At 37.0% G+C, this 21,319-nt stretch overlaps 1 protein-coding gene across 1 annotated transcript; it reads right to left on the bottom strand.

Annotated features, from left to right (window-relative positions):
• Window positions 1-2,839: 2,839 nt before the first annotated feature.
• On the bottom strand, window positions 2,840-19,111 carry LOC134611844 (myosin-1B-like). The gene is made up of 40 exons (XM_063456109.1): window positions 19,065-19,111; window positions 18,151-18,364; window positions 17,834-17,977; window positions 17,160-17,316; window positions 16,719-16,746; window positions 16,032-16,140; window positions 15,813-15,905; window positions 15,276-15,339; window positions 15,088-15,186; window positions 14,863-14,966; window positions 14,644-14,782; window positions 14,240-14,358; window positions 13,940-14,089; window positions 13,641-13,811; window positions 13,102-13,408; window positions 12,889-12,956; window positions 12,704-12,791; window positions 12,472-12,589; window positions 12,174-12,297; window positions 11,859-11,995; window positions 11,508-11,763; window positions 10,253-10,495; window positions 9,901-10,077; window positions 9,561-9,706; window positions 9,227-9,317; window positions 8,736-9,125; window positions 8,440-8,566; window positions 8,234-8,352; window positions 7,689-7,885; window positions 6,873-7,056; window positions 6,382-6,547; window positions 6,030-6,154; window positions 5,638-5,946; window positions 5,346-5,549; window positions 5,126-5,251; window positions 4,874-5,044; window positions 4,407-4,511; window positions 3,613-3,708; window positions 3,388-3,519; window positions 2,840-2,972 (listed from the first exon to the last, which is right to left on the bottom strand). The coding sequence occupies exons 2-40, from the start codon at window positions 18,349-18,351 to the stop codon at window positions 2,958-2,960; spliced, it is 5,799 nt and encodes a 1,932-aa protein (XP_063312179.1). The 5' UTR covers window positions 18,352-18,364; window positions 19,065-19,111; the 3' UTR covers window positions 2,840-2,957.
• Window positions 19,112-21,319: the final 2,208 nt, after the last annotated feature.

Consider the following 21,319-nt stretch of genomic DNA (forward strand, 5'->3'; position numbering starts at 1 on the left):
GGTGTGAATGGGGAGCAGGTGTGTTAAATTTGGTGTTATCGCTCTCATACTCTCTCATACTGGTCACTGGAAGTTCAACATGGCACCTCATGGCAAAGAACTCTGAGGATCTGAAAAAAAGAGTTGTTGCTCTACATAAAAATGGCCTAGGCTATAATGCTATAAGAAGATTGCCAAGACCCTGAAACTGAGATGCAGCATGGTGGGCAAGACCATACAGGGGTTTCACAGGACAGGTTCCACTCAGAACAGGCCTCACCATAGTCGACCAAAGACGTTGAGTGCATATGCTCAGAGTCATAACCAGAGGTTGTCTTTGGGAAATAGACGTATGAGTGCTGCCAGCATTGCTGCAGAGGTTTAAGGGGTGGGGGGTCAGCCTGTCAGTGGTCAGACCATACACCGCACACTGCATCAAATTGGCCTGCATGGCTGTCATCCCAGAAGGAAGCCTCTGCTTAAGATGATGCACAAGAAAGCCCGCAAACAGTTTGCTGAAGACAAGCAGACTAAGGACATGGATTACTGGAACCATGTCCTTTGATCAGATGAGATAAACTTATTTGGTTCAGATAGTGTCAAGCGTGTGTGGCTGCAACCAGGTGAGGAGTACAAAGACAAGTGTCTGCCAGCACTGGGGAGCTATAGTTAATTGAGGGAACCATAAATGCCAACATGTACTGTGACATACTGAAGCAGAACTTGATCCCCTCCCTTCGGAGACTGGCTGTAGAGCAGTATTCCCACATGATAACAACCCCAAGCACATCTCCAAGACAACCACTGCCTTGCTAAAGAATCTGAAGGTAAAAGTGATGGACTGGTCAAGCATGTCTCCAGACCTAAACCCTATTGAGCATCTGTGGGGCATCCTCAGACAGAAGGTGGGGGAGCGCAAGGTGATGTCATCATGGACGACTGGAAGAGAACGCCAGTGGCAACCTGTGAAGCTCTGGTGAATTCCATGCCCATGAGGGTTAAGGGAGTGCTGGAAAATAATGTTGGCCACACAAAATATTGACACTTTGGGCCCAATTTGGACATTTCCACTTAGAGGTGTACTCACTTTTGTGGCCAACGGTTTAGACATTAATGGCTGTGTGTGGAGTTATTTTGAGGGGACAGCAAATTTACACTGTTATACAGGCTGTACACTTACTACTTTACATTGTAGCAGAGTGTGATTTCTTCAGTGTTGTCACATGAAAAGATATAATAAAATATGTGAGATACTGTATTTGGCTTTTCATTAACAGAACTTCATTTATTTTTGGTGCTATTCTGATCTTTTAATGTAAATGCCCCCAGCTTGGATGGTTCTGTGGTCTAAGGAGAAGATCTTATGAATATTGGTTCTTTAGATCATGGTAGTGTGCTTCCAGTTAGCTGCTCTGTCGTAGTTAGAGTAGCCTTGCAACTCCTCTAGAATTATGTATAATTACTTGTATAAATAATGAAAGAGCTTTGGAAAATAAGGTAGATAGGTTCTCCATTTGCAAAATATGGTATGTTTTAGTAAGATTTTCTAATGGTTACACAATCAGAACATTATATAAACTAGTTTATTTAAAAATTGATTGCAAAATGATTACTGATATATGTATCATGTATCATATATGTATCATGTTCAGAATAGCCTTGTTACAGGAGGGCCGGCAGAGGGGCTAAATGCGCATCCCACCCAGCCACTAGTATACAAGTTGTGTGTGCTGCAGCCTCAAAGCACAATCCTTCTGCTGATTAAAAACAGAGGGAGTTACATTGGGCAGACTGGAAACAAAGTATTGTCAATGGCAAATGATGTGGAGAAGCTGAGTTGGCCCAGTTTCCAGCCAAGCGCCACAGTTCTATTGGCCTGTGGTCTTTATACTTTAGAACAGGGGTAGGCAACCTTTGGCACTCCAGATGTTGTGGACTACATCTCCCATGATGCTTTGGCAGTTTTATGGCTTTAAGAGTATTATGGGAGATGTAGTCCACAACATCTGGTTGCCTACCCCTGCTTTAGGAGTTGGGACACTATGAAACATATGCACAGTGCCCTCATCTGTAAGTGGCAATGAATGGAACATTGCTCAAAGAAATGATCTGTGCCCAAATTTCCTCTGTGACAGTAGAGTCACAGGGAACCCAGTTTGTGCGTCTTGGTCATGCTCAGATCAGATGAAAGCTAATGTTTGCTGCACAGGTCATGTTGATAGGTCTGTCTCATTCAGTGTGTATGTATCTGTATGTGTGTCTGGAAATGTGTAGCAGTGTGTGCATCTGTGTATGTCTAGGAACATGTATCATTGTGTCTGTCTGGCAATGTGGTTCTTGTGTGTGGCTATTAACCTGTATCTGGGTATGGATATGTCATGTCTAGGGATGCTTGGTGGTATGTTTTGTAAGGGTGACAACATTTTACATGGCAACCCTGATTATGATTCAATTTAATTTTGCCAAAAATGGAACGCTCAATCCCAAAATAAAATGAGTAAAAACCTTTTATTATATGTCTAATTGTATGTATGGTGGGTGAATCTAAAGGAATTTTTTGTGGGTCGTATGGACACTTTTTTTACAGGCTTACATGGCATGATATAGTCAAATACCGTGCTTACTGGGTCATCCATTGTAAAGGTTGCACCAGACTTACAAAGATTGCAAAGTCCGGACACAATTTTTTTTTTTTAAACGGAGTGGGGCGGAGACTATTTCAACTTTAAGAAAAACCTCACAACCCATGACTCCTGGCTCAGAGCAGAATTGTATCTGCAAACAGGTGGACTTTCTAAGTATGAGTACGTATTTACTACATAAACTCTATGTAGAAGACATAAACTCTAGAACACAGAGGTCTGTATAAACACAGGGTTTATTTGCACTTAGAACTATTCACGAACTACATACAGACAAATTGCTTTAATTACAGTTGAGTCCATATTGTATGAACGTCTGTGATTCACATCTTTTCTTTACTCTTCTGCTTTCTGTAAAAAACAAATATACACATACCGCATTAAAGAAGAGCGCAAATACCTCAAACTACCCCATCTGAGTTAATGTATAACTTAGAAATCTCATTTTTTGATGGTCCATAATGCAATCTACAACCTGAGGTTTCTGACATAATTTTTTTCCAGTTTTCTGACCTCATTATCATGACTTTCTTCCTTTACTTCCTACCCCCCCCCCCCCGCCCCACCAATTAACTTAGCTCATGACCTCTATCTGTCCTTCTATCAATTTCCATTATTCATCTAGTCGATTTCCCTTTTAATCTTAGGTTTAATGTACTCACTGTTATAGATTAATGACTAGCTTAGGTAACACAACCAACATTAGAGTACATTTTAAACAAAATAAAATAAATAACATTTGGAGTAAATGTTGAAACAATTTTACCTTGCTAATGTCGCGGCTTTTGGCTCGGAGCTTGTTGACCTGAGATTCGGCAATATCGGCCCGTTCCTCTGCCTCTTCCAATTCATGCTGAGTTTTTCTGAACCTAGATATATGTACATTTGCTTGTTCCTCCTAAATCAAAAGAGCATAGTATTTAGTTGTTTTCCACTAGTAAAAAAAAAAAAAAAAAAAAAGTTAATGACTGGGTAAATAATCAATACTTACAGTCTCCTCAGCTTGCCTCTTGTACGCCTTAACCTTCAATTGAAGCTTGTCTACTAAGTCCTGCAACCTGAAGACATTCTTCTTGTCTTCTTCAGACTGTGAGTTGTGAAAACCAATGAGCAGTAAGATACACTGAAGGCCTAGGCAGTGATGGCTAACCTTGACACCATAAATTGTTTCTGGACTACATTTCCCATGATGCACAGGTAGCTTTTAGAGTCTAAAAGCTAGCTGAGCATCATGAGAAATGTAGTCCAGAAACAATTTATGGTGTCAAGGTTAGCCATCACTGGCCTAGAGGAATCATAATAGCAAAATAGGCCAATGCCAATTGACATTAATTGCCAAACAACATAATGTTTTTCATGGGTCTGATTTTAAAGTATTGCTATTGGGATAATAATTATCTGCTCTATGAAATCCATCAAATCTAATTAATAATGTAAAAATATACTGCATTCAAAGTAATTTTGACGAACTCTAGATGTAGGTTAATTTGGTTCTAATATTCCCAAGTACAATTATCTCTAACTATCTCTTGATATATCTGTATTAATCTCTACCTTTTTATAGCCATCAGTATCTCTGTCAATGTGTTTTCCCATCAATGTCAATGGATGGCTACCTCATGTCAATGGATGGCTACCTCACTCAATGTCAATGGATAGCTACCTCACTCTCGGTCTATTGAACTAGATCTTTTTATGAAAGTCCATTAACCATTAGTGTGTGAAGGTTGAAAATGGTCATCCCTATGATTGTCCCAAACTGACCATTTATTTAATTTAGCTCACCTGGTATGTTAGTTCCTTCACCCTTCTCTCGTACTTGCGCACACCCTTGATGGCATCGCTGCTTCTCTTCTGCTCAGCATCAAGCTCATTTTCCAGCTCACGCACCTAGCATGTAAGGAGAAAATTATTTATATTGATAATTTAGAAATTAATAAATGAAAATTGCATAGGAGGTTTGCCAAGCATAGAGGTAACCAAAAATAGATTTAAAAATGCCCTTCATTTTACTTGTAAATTAGTTTAAGATTATGCTTATTCAGTTAAGGAGAAATCACAAATCACCAACAGTGATAATTGCAACTAAGTAATAATGATTGTATGTGGCTAAATAGGATTTTCACTCAAATCCGCCTGTCTAGTTCCGACTATGTTCTACTAGTGATATAAAAAGTAAAACTGGTGAATAATTTAAATATTAATAAAATAAAAACTTCCAAAGGAGAAACTAAATGTAGATTTGGACTCACCCTAGACTCCAGTTTCTGGATTTGTTTCTTTCCACCTTTCAGGGCCAACTGCTCGGCCTCATCCAGACGATGCTGGAAGTCCTTTACTGTCTGTTCCAGGTTCTTCTTCATCCTCTCAAGGTGAGCACTAGTGTCCTGTTCCTTCTTCAGTTCCTCAGCCATCATGGCAGCCTGGAGGAAAACCCAAAAGTAACATTAGCCTATAACAGCTATCGGCACATATAGTGTACACTCATTATTAACTAGACGTACATCTGTTATGGCCTTCTTAGCCTTTTCATCTGCATTCCTACATTCTTGCAGAGACTCTTCAACTTCAGTCTGTAGTTGGGAGACATCACTTTCAAGCTTCTTTTTGGTGTTGATGAGACTGGTATTCTGTTTGATAAGGGAAGGAGAACATGTGAAATCCCAGCTTATGTATATGTTCATATACAAAACCTTTGTTTAGGGAATCTAGGACCATCCATACCTGAGTGTGGAGCAGCTGAACACGTTCTGTGACATCAAGAAGCTCTTGCTCTGCCACTTTGCGTCCACGTTCAGTCTGTTCCAGGGCAGTTCTCATTTCTTCAATTTCAACAGTCATGAGGTTGTTGCGTCTTTCAACAATGGCCAACTGTTCCTTCAAATCTTCATTTCCTCTAAGAGTATCATCTAGGTGTATCTGGGTATCCTACATATGATGAAAGCAGTAATTTAATCATCAATGTTGCATCTCTATTAGATTATGTAAGATTATCGATAATTTTATATTCGTTTACCTTAAGTTGTCCCTGTACATTCCTGAGCTGTTTCTGTGCTTCTGCTGCCTGGCGGTTGGCGTGGCTTAGCTGGATCTCCATTTCATTAAGGTCTCCTTCCATCTTCTTCTTGAGTCTGAGAGCATCATTCCTACTTCTGATCTCTGCATCCAGGGAGCTCTGCAAAGACTCCAGAGCTCTCTGGCTGTTTCTCTTCACCTGTTCAATCTCTTCATCCTTCTCTGCAATTTTCCTGTCCACTTCAGACTTTATTTGAGTCAGCTCAAGTTGGATACGAATGATCTTCGCCTCTTCATGCTCCAATGAAGCCTAGAGATACACAAATATGTTTATTCAGAGAAATTAAATTAGGTTTTATGAGCATGTATTAACCTCGTTAGAAAGTTACTTGCCTCTGCTTCTTCCAGGGCTGTTTGCAGGTCAGATTTCTCTTGTTCAACCTGCTTTTTGGCTTTTTCAAGTTCATGAATACTCTTTCCTGCTTCTGCAATTTGTTCAGTCAGATCAGAGATCTCCTCTGGAGAAAATTAAAAAGGAAATAAACACAGTTAAGAACCATCAATGTTATACCAGTAATGTTCTATAAGTCACATTTTCTAATAGCACTATCAACTGGTTTCATTTTCCTTTTTTTAACCTGGTACCTTTTGCATATTTGGATGCACTTTACCGTATGGGCACAAAACTTGCAAGTCCTAAAAGCAACCTGCTTAGTAGTACACACAACATCTACATTATACTAACGTTGAAGGTTTTTGTTCTCTCTCTTGAGAGTCTCAAGCTGGTCCAGAACTTCCTCATAGGAATTCTTCATCTTGAAGACCTCTGTGCTTAGAGACCTGGACTCCTTCAGGGAGGCTTCCAGCTCAGCCTGAGTTTCTTCATACTTCTGCTTCCATTCGGATAGAACCTATGAAACAAAATAAACACATATCCTCCATGTAAAATCTATTCTCACTGTTAAAATGTGGTCAAATTTAAGAGATTTGATCTTTCAAAAAAAATGTACAATATCTTTATTGGTGATTTTAACTTCTAATTCATTATTTAAGCTTTTTTGCTACACTGGCGGAAAATAATTTGATGTATTTGATCGTCTATTAAAAACCTAAAATGTTATCTATTCAGCATTCACAAAATAATGGTAATTTTTAATTTTTTTTATTTGATATGTAATCTGTTTACCACTTACAACATGCAATTGAAAATATGAAATATAGAGAAGGAAAAATAACCTTGTCGAAATTTCTCTGCTTCTTATCAAGAGCTGCACAGGCGGAGTTGGAACGCTCTACATCTACCATGAGGTCTTCCACTTCTCCCTGGAGTCTCACTTTGGTCTTTTCCAAAGATGCACACTTAGAGTTGACAGCCTCAATTTGCTCCTCAGCTTCCTGGAGACGCTGGGCAAGTTTCTTCCTGTAATATTAATATTAATATTAATATAGTATAGTGTGTCTGAGTATTAGCAACATGAGATTAGTTTCATGCTATACTTAAAGAGTAATAATAATTACATAAATAAATAAAACATGTGTATATATATAAACACACACACACACATATACACAAAACAAAATTTTATGATCCAGTAACGGTATTTCCAAGAGCAATATTTGTCAATAAAAGTTCAATGAATAATTTCAGATTTCCTCACATAACATGCTTTCATAGAACTTGATTTAATATTGCTGGATAAGCTTTTTAAATTATTTAATAATAATGGATAAACTTTTTTTTTCAAAAATATTAGAAAATTTGAAATGTAAAAATTATCACAACATTGCAAAAGTTTAATGTTTTTCATAATTTTAAATCATTTTAAAAAAGTATCCTACAATATTAAATCATTTGAATAGCTTATCCAAAAAAATTAAATCAAGACCTTAATTAGGTTGAAATGGAACAAAAAAATTTCCATTGCAAAATTGTCGATTAAATCCTTATATAATATAATAACATGTAATGCTTGGTCATAAAAATGTTTTTGTTAACAATAAATCTGATGATGTTTTTTTCATGTGTTATCGTACAATCTAAAGTAGACTTACTTGGCATCTTCCAGTTCTTCTGTGCGTTGGATGGCATCAGTCTCGTATTTTGTCCTCCATTGGGCAACTTCCCCGTTGGCTTTGGACAGAGCTCTTTGCAGCTCACCCTTGGCTTCTTGTTCCTCTTCATATTGCTCCCTGAGAAGGTCACAGTCATGTCGGGCAGATTGCAATGCATGAGCAAGGGCGTTCTTGGCCTTAAAAATGACATGGCATTAAGAATTAACAAGAAATAAAATAATAAGGAAAAAAAGAATGCAATTAAAATATCTTTGTCTCTGTTTCCAAAGTACATTTTTCCACAAAGCTGTTATAGTGGTAATGCTTAAGTAACGTATCTATGTGTAAGTAGATGACACTCTTTCTCCTCTTTCTTTTTCTAAGTCCCCTTCTCCCAGTTTCCTTTACCGTTCCCTTCTCTCCTTCCCTCTTTCTTCCAGTCCTCAATACATCTTATCTTACATATATTATTTCCACACCCTTTATTTAAATAAAACAGAGTGGAAATATGTAACAGTAAGAAAAAACAGTAAAAAAAAAAATACCTTTGTCTCCTCCTCTAGATGACGTTTCAGTTCTTCTGTTTGTTGGGTGAAAGCCTGTTTGCCTCTGGAGAGCTGAGAAATTAAAGATTCTTTTTCCTCCAACTGACGTGAGTATTCCCCTTATGAATACAATAAACATGACAATGAGTGAAATCTCCCATTATCATTACATTCTTATAGTGATGATTAATGCACAGACTAATTACCGTTTTCTGTTTGAAGACGTGCTCTCTGAGCATTGATGTCATTAATTACTCGAAGGTGCTCCTCCTCTTTAGTCTTTACTTCACTATATTGGTCCTCTATTGTCCTGCACAACTTCTCCAGATTTGCCTAAAGGAGTTTAATGTTTAGAAATAAGACAATATGTGGTTTGTTCACTAAACAGAATAGTGTGATGACTTGACAAGTGAATTTCAAAATGTAGGCAAAACTAGTAAAGCTGAACATAATTTTCAATTCAGCCTATTCCAACTTTTTTTTTAAATGCAAAAGTACACACCTTGGCTTTGGAGACAGATTCCATGTTACTGGCCAGATCATCTATCTCCATCTTCAGTTCACTCTTTTCCTTTTCCAGTTTCTGTTTCACACGTTGAAGGTTATCAATTTGTTCTCCAAGTTCTGCAACACTATCGGCGTGCTTTTTACGGAAGGCGGAGGCTGTGGCCTCATGCTGCAGAGTGGCCTCTTCCAGATCGCGTCTCATCTTCTGGAATTCTGCTTCACGCTTCTTGTTCAACTCAATCTGAGCTGAGGTTGCTCCACCAGCTTCTTCCAGACGTTCACTGATCTCTTCAAGCTCTCTGGAGTGGTCTGAGCGTTGCTTCTCAGCCCTGGCTCTTGCTGCCCTCTCGGCTTCGATTTCCTCTTCTAGCTCCTCAATTCTTGCCTAAAGTGTGGAAAAGAATCACATAATGATAAGGAATTGCTTATAAATGTTACAAGTCATGTGTTGTGTTAATGTTACAAGTCATGTCATGGAAGTTGTACCTGTAGCTCTTTAATTTTCTTTTGCAGCTGAGCACCCAGAGCCTGTTCATCTTCAATCTTGCTTTGCAGTTGGCTGATTTCAAAATCCTTCCTATTTTCACAAGAAAAAACATATAATATCTTGTTCCATTGATGCAAATGTTATTTTGACATTTGACATTATTTTTTTTATTTGTTTAGTTAAAATAAAAAAAATAATGCACACGAAGTTAAGGCAGAGAGGTTTTCCAATTTTCAGTTATCCAAAACAACAGAAGGCTAGCAGTAGAAGTTTGGAAACAAAATATTGTACCGCAGAATCTAAAACATGAACCAATATCAATCCTTTCCTTACTTTTTAACTTTTTCATCCATCTGTTGCTTGTCATTTTCCAAATCCATAGTAGACTCCTGGGCCAATTTCAGATCTCCCTCCAGCTTTCTCTTGGATCTCTCCAAATCCATACGGAGCTTCTTCTCTTGCTCCAGTGAACCCTCAAGCTAATGGAACAAATGAAACAATTAACAGTCCAAACATGTAGTTTCTATAGCTTCAAGTTAAGGTGCAAAATATAACCTCCACCTTCGGTCTAGTATTTAAATATATATCATAAAGCATCAAAGAAATTTTTTTTTACAAAATGTTCTAATGGTTCACAATGTTCCAGTGAGGATATTCAGCCATATGTACGTACATCATCTACTTGTTGTTCCAGCTTGGTTTTGGCTTTGGTGAGAGTGTTGACTTTGTCTTCTTCAGCTTGCAAGTCATCCAGAGTTTGCTGGTGGGCTTCCTGAAGGGCTTTCTTCTCCTTAGTCAGCTTGGCAACGTTCTCATCAAGAACAGCCATTTCTTCTGTAAGGTTTTTCACCTAGATTTGGAAAAAATAATATTGAATGTATATTCCAGGTAATTTAGGTAACTAAAATAGATTTCTTATACTTATAACACTGTCTCTGTAGAAGAATACTACATCTTATTTATTTATCTGCTATATTCTATACTATGATAGCGTATCCTTAAATGTAATAACTAAGATTAATTACTTTGTTTTCTGTGGCATGTTTCTCCTTCTCAACTTTGGCCAATGTTAGCTCAAGGTCATCAATATCTTTCTTCAGTTCAGAACATTCATCCTCCAGTTTCCTCTTCTTGGCTGTTAGCTCAGCATTAGATTCCTCCTCATCTTCCAGCCTTTCATTAATTTCCTTGACCTTTGCTTCCAGTTGAATCTTGTTTTTGATCAGTCCCTCACATCTTTCTTCTGCATCTGACACAGCTTCTGATTCCTGGGGTAAAATTATTAGTAAGAAACAAGATTAGTTACTCTGAAAGGGGACCTTAAATATCAATTCAAACAAAACCACCTAAGGGGCTAACCCTCCTAAATCTAGAATTGAATTATATACTAAAAGTGTACCCTTAAAGGGACACCAAAAATGGAACTGCCTTCAAAGTAAAAAGTGAACAAAAGTTATTTATTTTCATGCGACCATATTCAGATTTCTATTGTACAAAAAGAAAATAAATCCTAAATAGGTGAGACAAAACACACACATATTAAGTAAGAAAACAAACAAAAAAACGAACAAACAAACCAAGGGAAGGTATCAATGAGTATTTTTAGATTCTAAGTAGCAGAGAATTATAAATGAATACAGCTATTGCCATTAAACACTAAAGAAGTCTAAACAAAAGAATTTTAAGCTAGATTATAAACGCACTTTATGCCAACTGACCTGGATAACCCCAGCGTCACAAAAGGAAAAGTACTCAACCAGCTAAAAACAAGGTCCGGCACACGTTTCTGTGCCTCACGGCACCTTCCTCCAGGACCAGTCAAAAGTTCCTCAAAGGTGGGGAAAGTATTGTGAATGGGGGATAAGATTGTGAAATACTAATGATGTTCCAAAGAATTAAGGGGTATATATTTGTGTTGCTCTAGAGTACAAATGGACTAGGTAGAATGTGTTGTGTGCACTATAGGATGTGGCAATCATTAAGAAAGGATAAGATGATAGTCTCCAGTTCCTACTGACATGTTGCTTATGTGCAGAGATCCTGTCCAATCCATACTAAGGAAATAGAATAGCTCATCATGAAACATTTGTAAAGAAGGCTTCTTCCAAAACTGAGATGAGTGTCAGTTGAGGGGGATAGTATGCCAGACATTGCATGCTCATGTGTAAAGGCTGGTTGTGATACGTTAGAAGATGCCAATTATGTTAAATATCTATTTTTAAAAAAAACTATTAAGGGAAAACTTCACCATGACCAATTCTGGCTTTGCAAGTAACTTACGGATGCAACTTGGAGTTGTAGATCATTCTTTTCCTGGAGAACTTTAACCATTTTCTCCTCTAGCTCCTTTCTCTTGGCCTCTGACTTTGCCAGATTCTCTTTTGTCTTTTCAAACTCTTCCTTCATGTTGGCCATTTCCTTCTCGGATTCCGCGCTCTTCAGAAGAGGCTTGATCTTGAAGTACAGCTTCATCCATGGCCAATGTTTGACATTCATGAATGAGCGGATATTGTACTGAATAGTGAAGACAGATTCCCTAGAAAATGACATGAGTTTCTTTTAGTATTTGTGCCAAGCTTTTAATCTTGGAAGGTAATATAGATCTTTTATTTGGCTACAGCAGTAAAGTACCTCCTTTCCATCATCTTCCTAAACTCTACTCTCATGAGGAAACCTCTGCACATAGCCTGAGTACGAGTGATCAACTGAGCCAATTTGTCATCTCGCATCTCTTCAAGGGCACCCAAGAGACCGGCTTTGAAGAACACCTAATAGAATTAAAAAATATTTTATATTTACTGTGCTCTAGTAGTTGCTTCACTCTTTGTCTAATAATATTTGATTAATAATGTGAATCTTTAAAACATTATACAATGTCAATCAAGGATAAGTGAACTTTATTTTTGTATTAATTCTGTGGTAAAGCATAAGTTGTTAATGTTTTACCTTAGTGTGTCCAAATCTGTATTGAGTATGGTCAACATCAATGGATCCAAGAAGTTTCTCTGAAGCCTTCTTGCTGTCAATAAACTGACCATCTGGAATAGCGCTGGCATTAAGGATTTTGTAACTGAGAATGAAGAGTATCAGAGAATTAGATTTTTTTCATTACTGGGTTTTATAGTTAATGTCTAAATATTTCTAAATATGTCACTAGGAAATTTACGACTAATAGAGCAAAATCACTTTTACAATATAGAGAATAATGTGACAATTTAAAGTGTTTTTTGCGAATGGTTCATACCGCTGTTTGAAGTCACCATATATGATTCTGCTTGGGAATCCTTTCCTGCAAATCCTGATTCCCTCCAGGACACCATTACACCGTAGCTGATGCATGACCAGGTAGTGGTCCATCACACCTTAAAAGGAAAACCTCCATTAACATTCAGACAGTGCACAGTTAATAATCATTCACCCCAGTTATGGCAGAGCCAAGTTACATAAGGGTTTATTTATTTATTCTATTTACCCACCTGGAGTCTTTGTCTCATTGGGGATCAAACAACGTACAAAGTGGGGGTGAGTGCTTCTCAAGTTGGACATCAGTTTGTTCAGATTCTCCTGTAGATTGGATACATTACATGATGTTAGCATCTTCCAAACAAAAAAAAAACAACCAAAAAGGAATTAATAGAGAAGACTTTAATATTGCACTTACCCTGAAAAGAGCAGACACGGTCTGGAAAGAAGACCCCTTCTTCTTACCACCCTTCTTGCCACCAGTTTCTGAAGTAGATTTTTTTTTAAATTTAGTATGATAGTCTATGACCATTATTATATCACCATGTTACTACAATAATATAGAGAAACAATGCTATAGACACACTGATATGGAAATTAACCATATTGTGTTCTTATCAAGCTTACTTACCTTGGTCTGCAGCATAAGAGGCGTACAGGAATGAGAGCAGTTTCACAGAAGACTTATGGTATAGCCCAATGACGGTTTCATTCAGAGGGTCCTTGTTCTTGTCCAGCCAGCCACTGATGTTGTAGTCCACTGTTCCAGCATAATGCATAAGGGCGAAATGAGCCTCAGCTTTGCCTTTACCAGGTTTTGGCTTCTGGAAGTTGTTGGATTTGCCAAGATGCTGATCATACAGCTTGTTCTTGAAGGAAGTGTCTGTTGCCTTAGGGAACATGCACTCCTCTTCAAGGATGGAGAAGATGCCCATAGGCTGTTGAGAAAACCATGCAAATGTTTAGGGAATGGAAGAGAAACATAATTCATACACTACCATACACTAACACATGTCTTAAAAATACAGTCTGTGTTATGATTTTGCTTTGCCCCCTTTGGGTTTAACTAAAATTAACATTTTTTTATTTTGTTGGAAAAACTTCTATATTTATTACAAGTCATGATGTGTATTGAAAGGTCCATCATTGCAAAAGTCTGTTAATCTGTACCTTCTCAATAAGCTCAATGCAGGCCGCCAAGTCCATGCCGAAGTCAATGAACTCCCATTCGATACCTTCCTTCTTGTATTCCTCTTGTTCTAATACGAACATGTGGTGATTGAAGAACTGTTGCAGTTTCTCATTGGTGAAGTTGATGCACAGCTGCTCCAGGCTGTTATACTATGTAAGAGGATATAAATTATATATATATATATATATGTGTGTATAGGATTGGTTTATAATATCACACTTTACACATCTCATGCATGATTAACTACTTTCATTATGTTATACAACATAATGCTTACATCAAAGATCTCAAAGCCAGCAATGTCCAAGACACCAATGAAGTATTGTCTTGACTGCTTGGTGTCCAACTGCTCATTAATACGGATGACCATCCACAAGAACATCTTCTCATAGACTGACTTGGCCAGAGCACCTACGTTATTATGTACCTAGAAAAAATGATTTCACATATGAAAACACTGGCTGGCAAATAGGAAATATGGTTAATATCAGAAATGCTTGGCAATTTGAAGTTCATTACAAGCAATATTTGCTTAAATTCATTCATGTCTAAATGATGTTGTGTTGAAGTTACTTACCTGTTGCACAGTTTGACCTTTGGTCACATATTCATTTCCAACTTTGACTCTTGGGTAGCACAAGGCTTTCAGCAGGTCGGCAGAGTTGAGACCCAGCAAGTAGGAAATTTTGTCAGCCACTGTCAGGTAGTTTGAAGAAAGCATTTTTAAGTGGTGCATATGAAACAATTTGGCATTCTCTGTCTAGCTGTGATGTCTTGAGTGTTTGAAGGGAAACCACTAAATTCTCGTTTTTAATTACTAATCCTACAGTCATATATAAGTTGAAGTTTATAAACATATGCAAATAAGGCCAACAGTTGAGAAACATTAACAAGAGACCTAACCGTTATCATCATCACTTGATCGTAATTTTATATTTTAATAATTTATCGTTCATTCAATGGGTAATGCATTTTTTCTACCTTCTGTGCCGTCTGGTTCAGCCTGCTCCTCTCTTTGTTTCTGCTTGAATTTCATGTTGCCTTTGTGCATAACTGCTCCCGTCAGTTTGTAGATTCCTATTTTCTCATCAGCATTGAAACCCAGGATGTCAATGGCTTCCTGTGAAAACATTGATTGTGAAATGAATATCACATCACAGAGTGCCAAAAATACATCAGTATGTACAGGGATCAACGTACGTCAGTGGCCATCAGCTCATCTTGGTCATTAATGCTGCTCACTGTGATTTCACCTTGGCTGACAAATGGGAAGTCATAAGGGTTGGTCGTAATCAGCAGTTGATCTGTAAAATCACAAAATATACATATTACTGCTCTTGTGGAGATTATTTGTATATGGTATTATTCATTCTGCAGCCCATAAGTTACTTTTACCACCTGTGGTTTTTCTACATATGTGCTTACCTATCAACTCAGGTTTCTTGTTGGACATGATCTGGTAAAAGATGTGGTAGCTCCTCTCTGCTGACAGCTGGAATGTGACTCTGGATTTTTCCAGAAGATCTGGAGAAGCAAGTAAACATTTGGATATTAACTTGTTTTGGTTTCAGCCCTTACCTTTACAAAACAGTGATCTATATTTCTAAACTTACATGTTTCAATGTCAGCAGAAGCCAGTTTGCCAGTTGTTCCAAAGTGGATTCTGATGAATTTACCCTAAGGTTTTAAGCAGTAATAAATTCAGTCCATAAAAAAATAAAAGCATGGAGTTTTTTACACCGATCAACCATAACATTAAAATCACTGACTGATTAGGTGAATAACATTGATTATATCGTTACAATGGCACCTGTCAATGTCGCGGGATATATTAGGCAGCAAGTGAACAGTCAGTTTTTGAATTTCGTGTGTGGGAAGCAGGAAAACGGGGCATTGGGAAAAGAATCTGAGTGCTTTATGGTGTTATTAAACATCTTTAATAGGTGGACTTTATTTATTGTAAATAGTAAACATTATTATATTGGATATTTCCAAATCATTCCGAACGTTTAATCAGGAAATTGTTATCTGAACGAATTCACAAAATATTTCATATTTTTTTATGATGTGAAATTAGGGTAATCTGATCTTTTCTGTACCTGTTACTGAACTGGGTTAATGTATTTGTAGAGTATTAAGGGTCGACTTACAAAACGGGATGAGTTGTCATTCCTCACGGTCTTGGCATTGCCGAACGCTTCCAGCAGAGGGTTAGCCTGGATGATTTGATCCTCCAGAGTTCCCTAGGTAGACGTAATTTATACAGTGTCATTGAAAGTTATTTTATTGCATGCATGCACCAGTTGTATAAAGTTTAGTTTAAGATAAGTAGCTATAAATAAGCCTCAGTAACATTCCAACAAACCAACCTTGGTCTTCTCTGCCTCCTTTTGCTTCTTGTCTCCAGATGCTGCAATTGTTGCAAAGTACTGGATGACACGTTTCGTGTTCACAGTCTTTCCTGCACCAGATTCTCCACTGGGGAACACAATAATGCAATCGTATTGTATTAAAAAAAAACAACAAAAAAAAACCTAGTTTTCTGTTATGCATTCGTACATTGTATATTTTTGAAAATTCGCAAAACAATCGAAAGGGTAAAATAAAAACACACCAAAAAAAAACAAACAACACCTATTCATAAAGCACATCTGTTTTTGCTATGACATAGCTCCAGATGCCCATTGTTCTCACAACACACTATAAATAATCAACAAATCAGACAAATCAATAGTTTGTCATTTGATGGTACTGAATAGAGGAGAATGTATCTACAGTGATCTCATAAATAATAATGGGTAAATTCAGTATTGTTTATGATTACAAAGGGTGAATAAAATATTATGTCTTATTAAGACCTAGAGAGTAAATCATTATTGGTTAGCAGTTAGTTTCTTTGCTAAGTAGAATGACAGAAACAGCCACCTCACTTTATAATTCAAGTTAATTTAAGCAGTATTTTTTGCCGCTATTGATATCACGCTGTGTACTTTCCTACAACTTGTAAAACACTTGAAACCGTTCATTTATCTAAATCAAGAATGATTTATACTTACGTAATCAGGATAGATTGATTTTCTCTGTCTGTAAACAGATAGAAAAAATAAATAAACAGTGTAATATACATTATAGTTCAAAAGAATTCCAGTAACAAACAAAAATGACTTCCATACGTTTCTTATAGTAATATGTACTATATTGTCATGCTGTAAGTCATGCATGTGGGAAAGTTTGCTCATTTAAGGTATTTTCTATCATATGTGTTGCTTCTTTACATTATGTAAGTATATATGTTCATACATATTACATAAAAGTTTAGAAAAAGTTTTATTACTTCAATATCATGTTACACAACATATCTTCTATACATTTTCTAACATTTTTTTATTTATTTTTGTCATTTTATTTTTTTCCCTCTGTCTATAATCTATATATTCTCTATCAGTACTTATATCACTGTTTTATTGCTAGGTATCTAGGATGCTAGGGCAGCTTACCAGTTAACATGGCCTGATAGGCGTTATCAGAAATGGAGAAGATGTGAGGTGGGGCTTCCTGACGCTTTTTGCCTCTGTAAGCGTTGACCACTTCTGGGTTATACACAGGCAGCCATTTGTAAGGGTTGACTGTGGCACAGAACAGGCCGGAATAGGTCTAAAAAGACAACATAGTATAGTTAAACATATATCACTTTCCATTGTATATAAATGTTACCATTGTAGAACTATTAGCTCTCTGGTGAAAAGATATACTACCAAAGTTACACTACACTAAATATCATTATAATGAATAAAAAAAAAAAAAAGCCTGCTAATTTCCTTAGCTTAATCATAATTGAGCAAACTAGTTTAAATGTAATATTTTGTAAGAAGCCGAAAAAGTTATCCTGAAGAACCCACTACGGAAAATATTTGTAGGATCCTATTGCATGGTTCTTGCTTTAGACGATGTTGGACTTTCATGATTATTGAACAGTGTGTCCATGCACATAGATCATTCAAATCTACACTCGTAGGTACAATTATATTGTACTCTCTTCTGTTTTTGTGGTTAATTGTAATCATGAATTTCATTAGTGTTGGGCAGAGCCCCAACCAGCTCTATATTTTCTAATAGAGTTATTTTATGTCTTTAGCCAATGTAAGTGCCCCTAAAGAGCAAGAATGCTTACGTAGATCATCCAGGCTGCATAACGCTCTTTGAGGTTATACAAGACAGATGGTTCATTCAAGTGGGTCATCATGGCCATGTCTTCAATCTTATCGAACTTGGGTGGGTTCATGGGAAATACTTCATCATCCTTTACTGTTGCAGTCTAGAGGAAAACAAACATTGGTTGACATGAGTACATTCCTAATGAATTTATCTCATTTAAAAGTATATGTATGTTTCTGATATAGTAAACAGAAATATTGTAGCTTTGTTTTTACAATTATTTTCTTATCTCATAATAATTGAATTCTTATTAAATGGCATATTGCAACTTACCGTGTTGTCTTCTTTCTTCACAGTGACTTTGCCACCCTCTCTGCTCTGAATGATGCCCTTCACGTACATCTGCTTTGGGTCTATCACGAAGTATGATGTTTTGGCATCAAACGGTTTATTCTGTGCCTCAATCCTCTCCTTTTCTGATTTCCGGAGGAACTGGGCTGCCTCCCCAAATACAGCCATCTCGCTGTCACTCATGGCTGCGACTTTACTGCACAAGAAATAAGAAATGCATACCGTGAACTGAGAAAATATAAAATCTGGCAACCTAGGTGCTTGTGGTGTTATGTCTGAAAATAAATTGTATGAAAAAGCGCTGAATATGGCACAATCATCATGGAAACCTATACAATGTTCCTGTTGAATATTCAGGATTATTCTACTTTGGCCAAAACTACAGTTTTTAACAAGTAAGCTACATCGTGGTAAGTCTTCGTCAATACAATAGTGATTGCAGTAATATGAAGTACGGTCGAATGGAATCGTTATGGCCAGCACAATATCTAGATGTCTGGGCTATTGGTCTTTTAGGTCCGACTTGTAAAATGCCTAAACTGAGCTATGAATTATTCACAAAGGGTGAAATAGTTATCCCTCTTATTATAGATGTGTGTGACAGTAGGATTTAAAGGGAATCTGTCAGAAAAGATTTACGTTTCATATCTTCTAGCACATGTTAATATCACAAATGTTGTTTTATTTCATTTTTTTAACGAGGGATTTCCTATGATTAATGTCTATAGCAGCGAGGTAGTTAGTTAATATTTTTGATAATTTACAAGCCTTCTATTGGATTTTCCAACAATTTACTTAATGGGCACACGGGTTAATGAACAGGAATGCGTATAAATAAATTGTTTATTCTCTTGTTTGATTATCTTTTATCTAGAGGACTAAATAGGAAGACATACCTTGTGCACCCTCTTTAGATGGAAAAAGTTTGAAAAACAAGGAAACTGTAAAAACAAAACAAAAAAAAACAACGCACAGGTAAGACTTATTTCTAATACTTTGCTGTATAGTAAGTTTGCAGTATACAATTATATTATATTACATAAAGTAGATTTTACATTCCAAGCCTCTAAACCTTCTAAACATTTTAAAGATTACGCAAAGAGCCAAAAAAATAAAATGAAAAATAAAATAACTATTACAGTCAATTGGCAATCAATAATATTCTCTTAATGGTCCCACAAAGACTCAATACTGTAACATAAAGACATATTTATATTGTACATATATCAATATACTTACAATTCTTCTTGTGGGTGTAATGAAAGAAATAAAATAGTTATGGTGAACTTTCGATTCCTAATGCTTGTGATTGATGCTCGGAATTGTATGTAGCTACTCTACATGAGTGATGTGTGCAAAAAGCCTCCACAAGAACAGCAGCAATATAAATTTAATTCAGTAGAGTATTTTGTTATAACAACTATTGCATTATTTTCCTGTTTTAGCATTGGTTGAATTGGGACACCTGTGTATGGACAGTGATAGCCTGCATTCCTAGTCCGCAATCTGCAGTTGTCTGAACCCTGCATAACACAGAAATATACGACAGCACGCCAACCCAAAGTCATGTCCATCTTTGCAGCCAGATCTTGCCATTGTACTTCCCCAATATCAATGGATTAATTCAAGGACAGGATTCTGGATCTTACTACTGAACTGAATGAATGCAACTTGCCTGTGTTCTGGATAGACTTGTTTACTTAATTTTTTGCAGAGGAACACTATTGATTTTGCAGTTTAAAGCTTCCTGGGGTATTTGTTTGAAAATCTAAATCAGGGCATTGCCACACAAGTATCACAGGCCAATATGGCAGCCCCTTTTGGCATAGACTCCACAGCCTCTGATGAACAGGTGAATTCCTTACCCAGCCACACTCCGGTGATGAGGATGCTCTTCCCACCACCAAATAGGTTATTAAAGCTCCTTGTTGTGGCAACAGGTAGTGATTTTCCTCTCAATTCTTAATGGTAAGCAAGAAAATGACTACTCTGGATGACCACGCTTATACGGTTGAAGAGGATACAGAGGACCTTCTCCCTCCAACTTCTGAGTTCTATATCTCACTTTCACCAAAAAATAGACTAGACCGTAGTTGGGGATAAAACAATGTGCATTAAGGGATATTATGGAGACATTGACAATATGGAGCTAAGTCACTTCCTCATCTCTTTGCTGACCATCTAGCCAAGTGGCACAGGGATTGGAGAATTTCAAACTGATCTGGGAAGGTGGCGTATATATGAACGGTGAGACCCAACACACTTTTAACTAACTACAACTACACATCTAATTTCTCTAGTCTGGCTTTTTTCCAACCTTATCTCTTCTGGCCATTCAATGGAGACCCTCTTCATAGCAAATTATTCCAGCAGTATTGGCATACAAAATGAAGCACTGCTGACAATTCCAAAGTTCCTTGCCAATATCTTATTAAATATGTTAATGTGGCTAGTTTGGGTTCTATAATGCACTTATTGGGTCAACCTTTGGAGTCATCCTCTACGATGTTTAAATCAATCTCTTCTGCTCTGCTGGTGATATCGTACATCTCGTAATGCAATCCCTGCAATATTTATAGAGCTGCATGTTGATCTAGAATTCCCAACACATTGTAATAAATCCATATGGATGTTGTCCTTTTACGCATTTACTTCCTTAGTCTAATTTACCAGCTGTTATTTTAAGTTATCTGTTGTGGTTATGCTATTCCTTCTTCATTACTTCTTGGTTTGCACAAAAAAAAAAAAAAAAATATTCTAAAAAAAGTTCCAGGTGGACATTATTTACAGCAGAAATTGATGGTTCTGGAAATGTTTTAGAGACTTCAGTACTCAGTAAATTGATTTACAAGATGTGATGCTTTACAGCATGCTGGATTACACTTACCTCTGGATGCAGCCAAGGAAGAGTTCAGATGCTCCGATTCCAACTGACTTTATACTGTACAATATGCAAATCCGGGATTCTTGAGTGCTATATTTGGACATTCATATGGAGATGTCTGTAAATGTGTCAAGACCATATTTTCCCTTCTGATGATCACTGAATGACACAAGATACCATCAGTATGTCTCTCTCCTGTGGGAAGAAACATTTTAGTCTAAAGTGTCGGTCTGAAATGTGTTTGCCAAAGGTACTACAATCTCAATA

This window comes from Pelobates fuscus, chromosome 5 (assembly GCF_036172605.1).
Source record: "Pelobates fuscus isolate aPelFus1 chromosome 5, aPelFus1.pri, whole genome shotgun sequence".
Taxonomy (NCBI): Eukaryota; Metazoa; Chordata; class Amphibia; order Anura; family Pelobatidae; genus Pelobates; species Pelobates fuscus.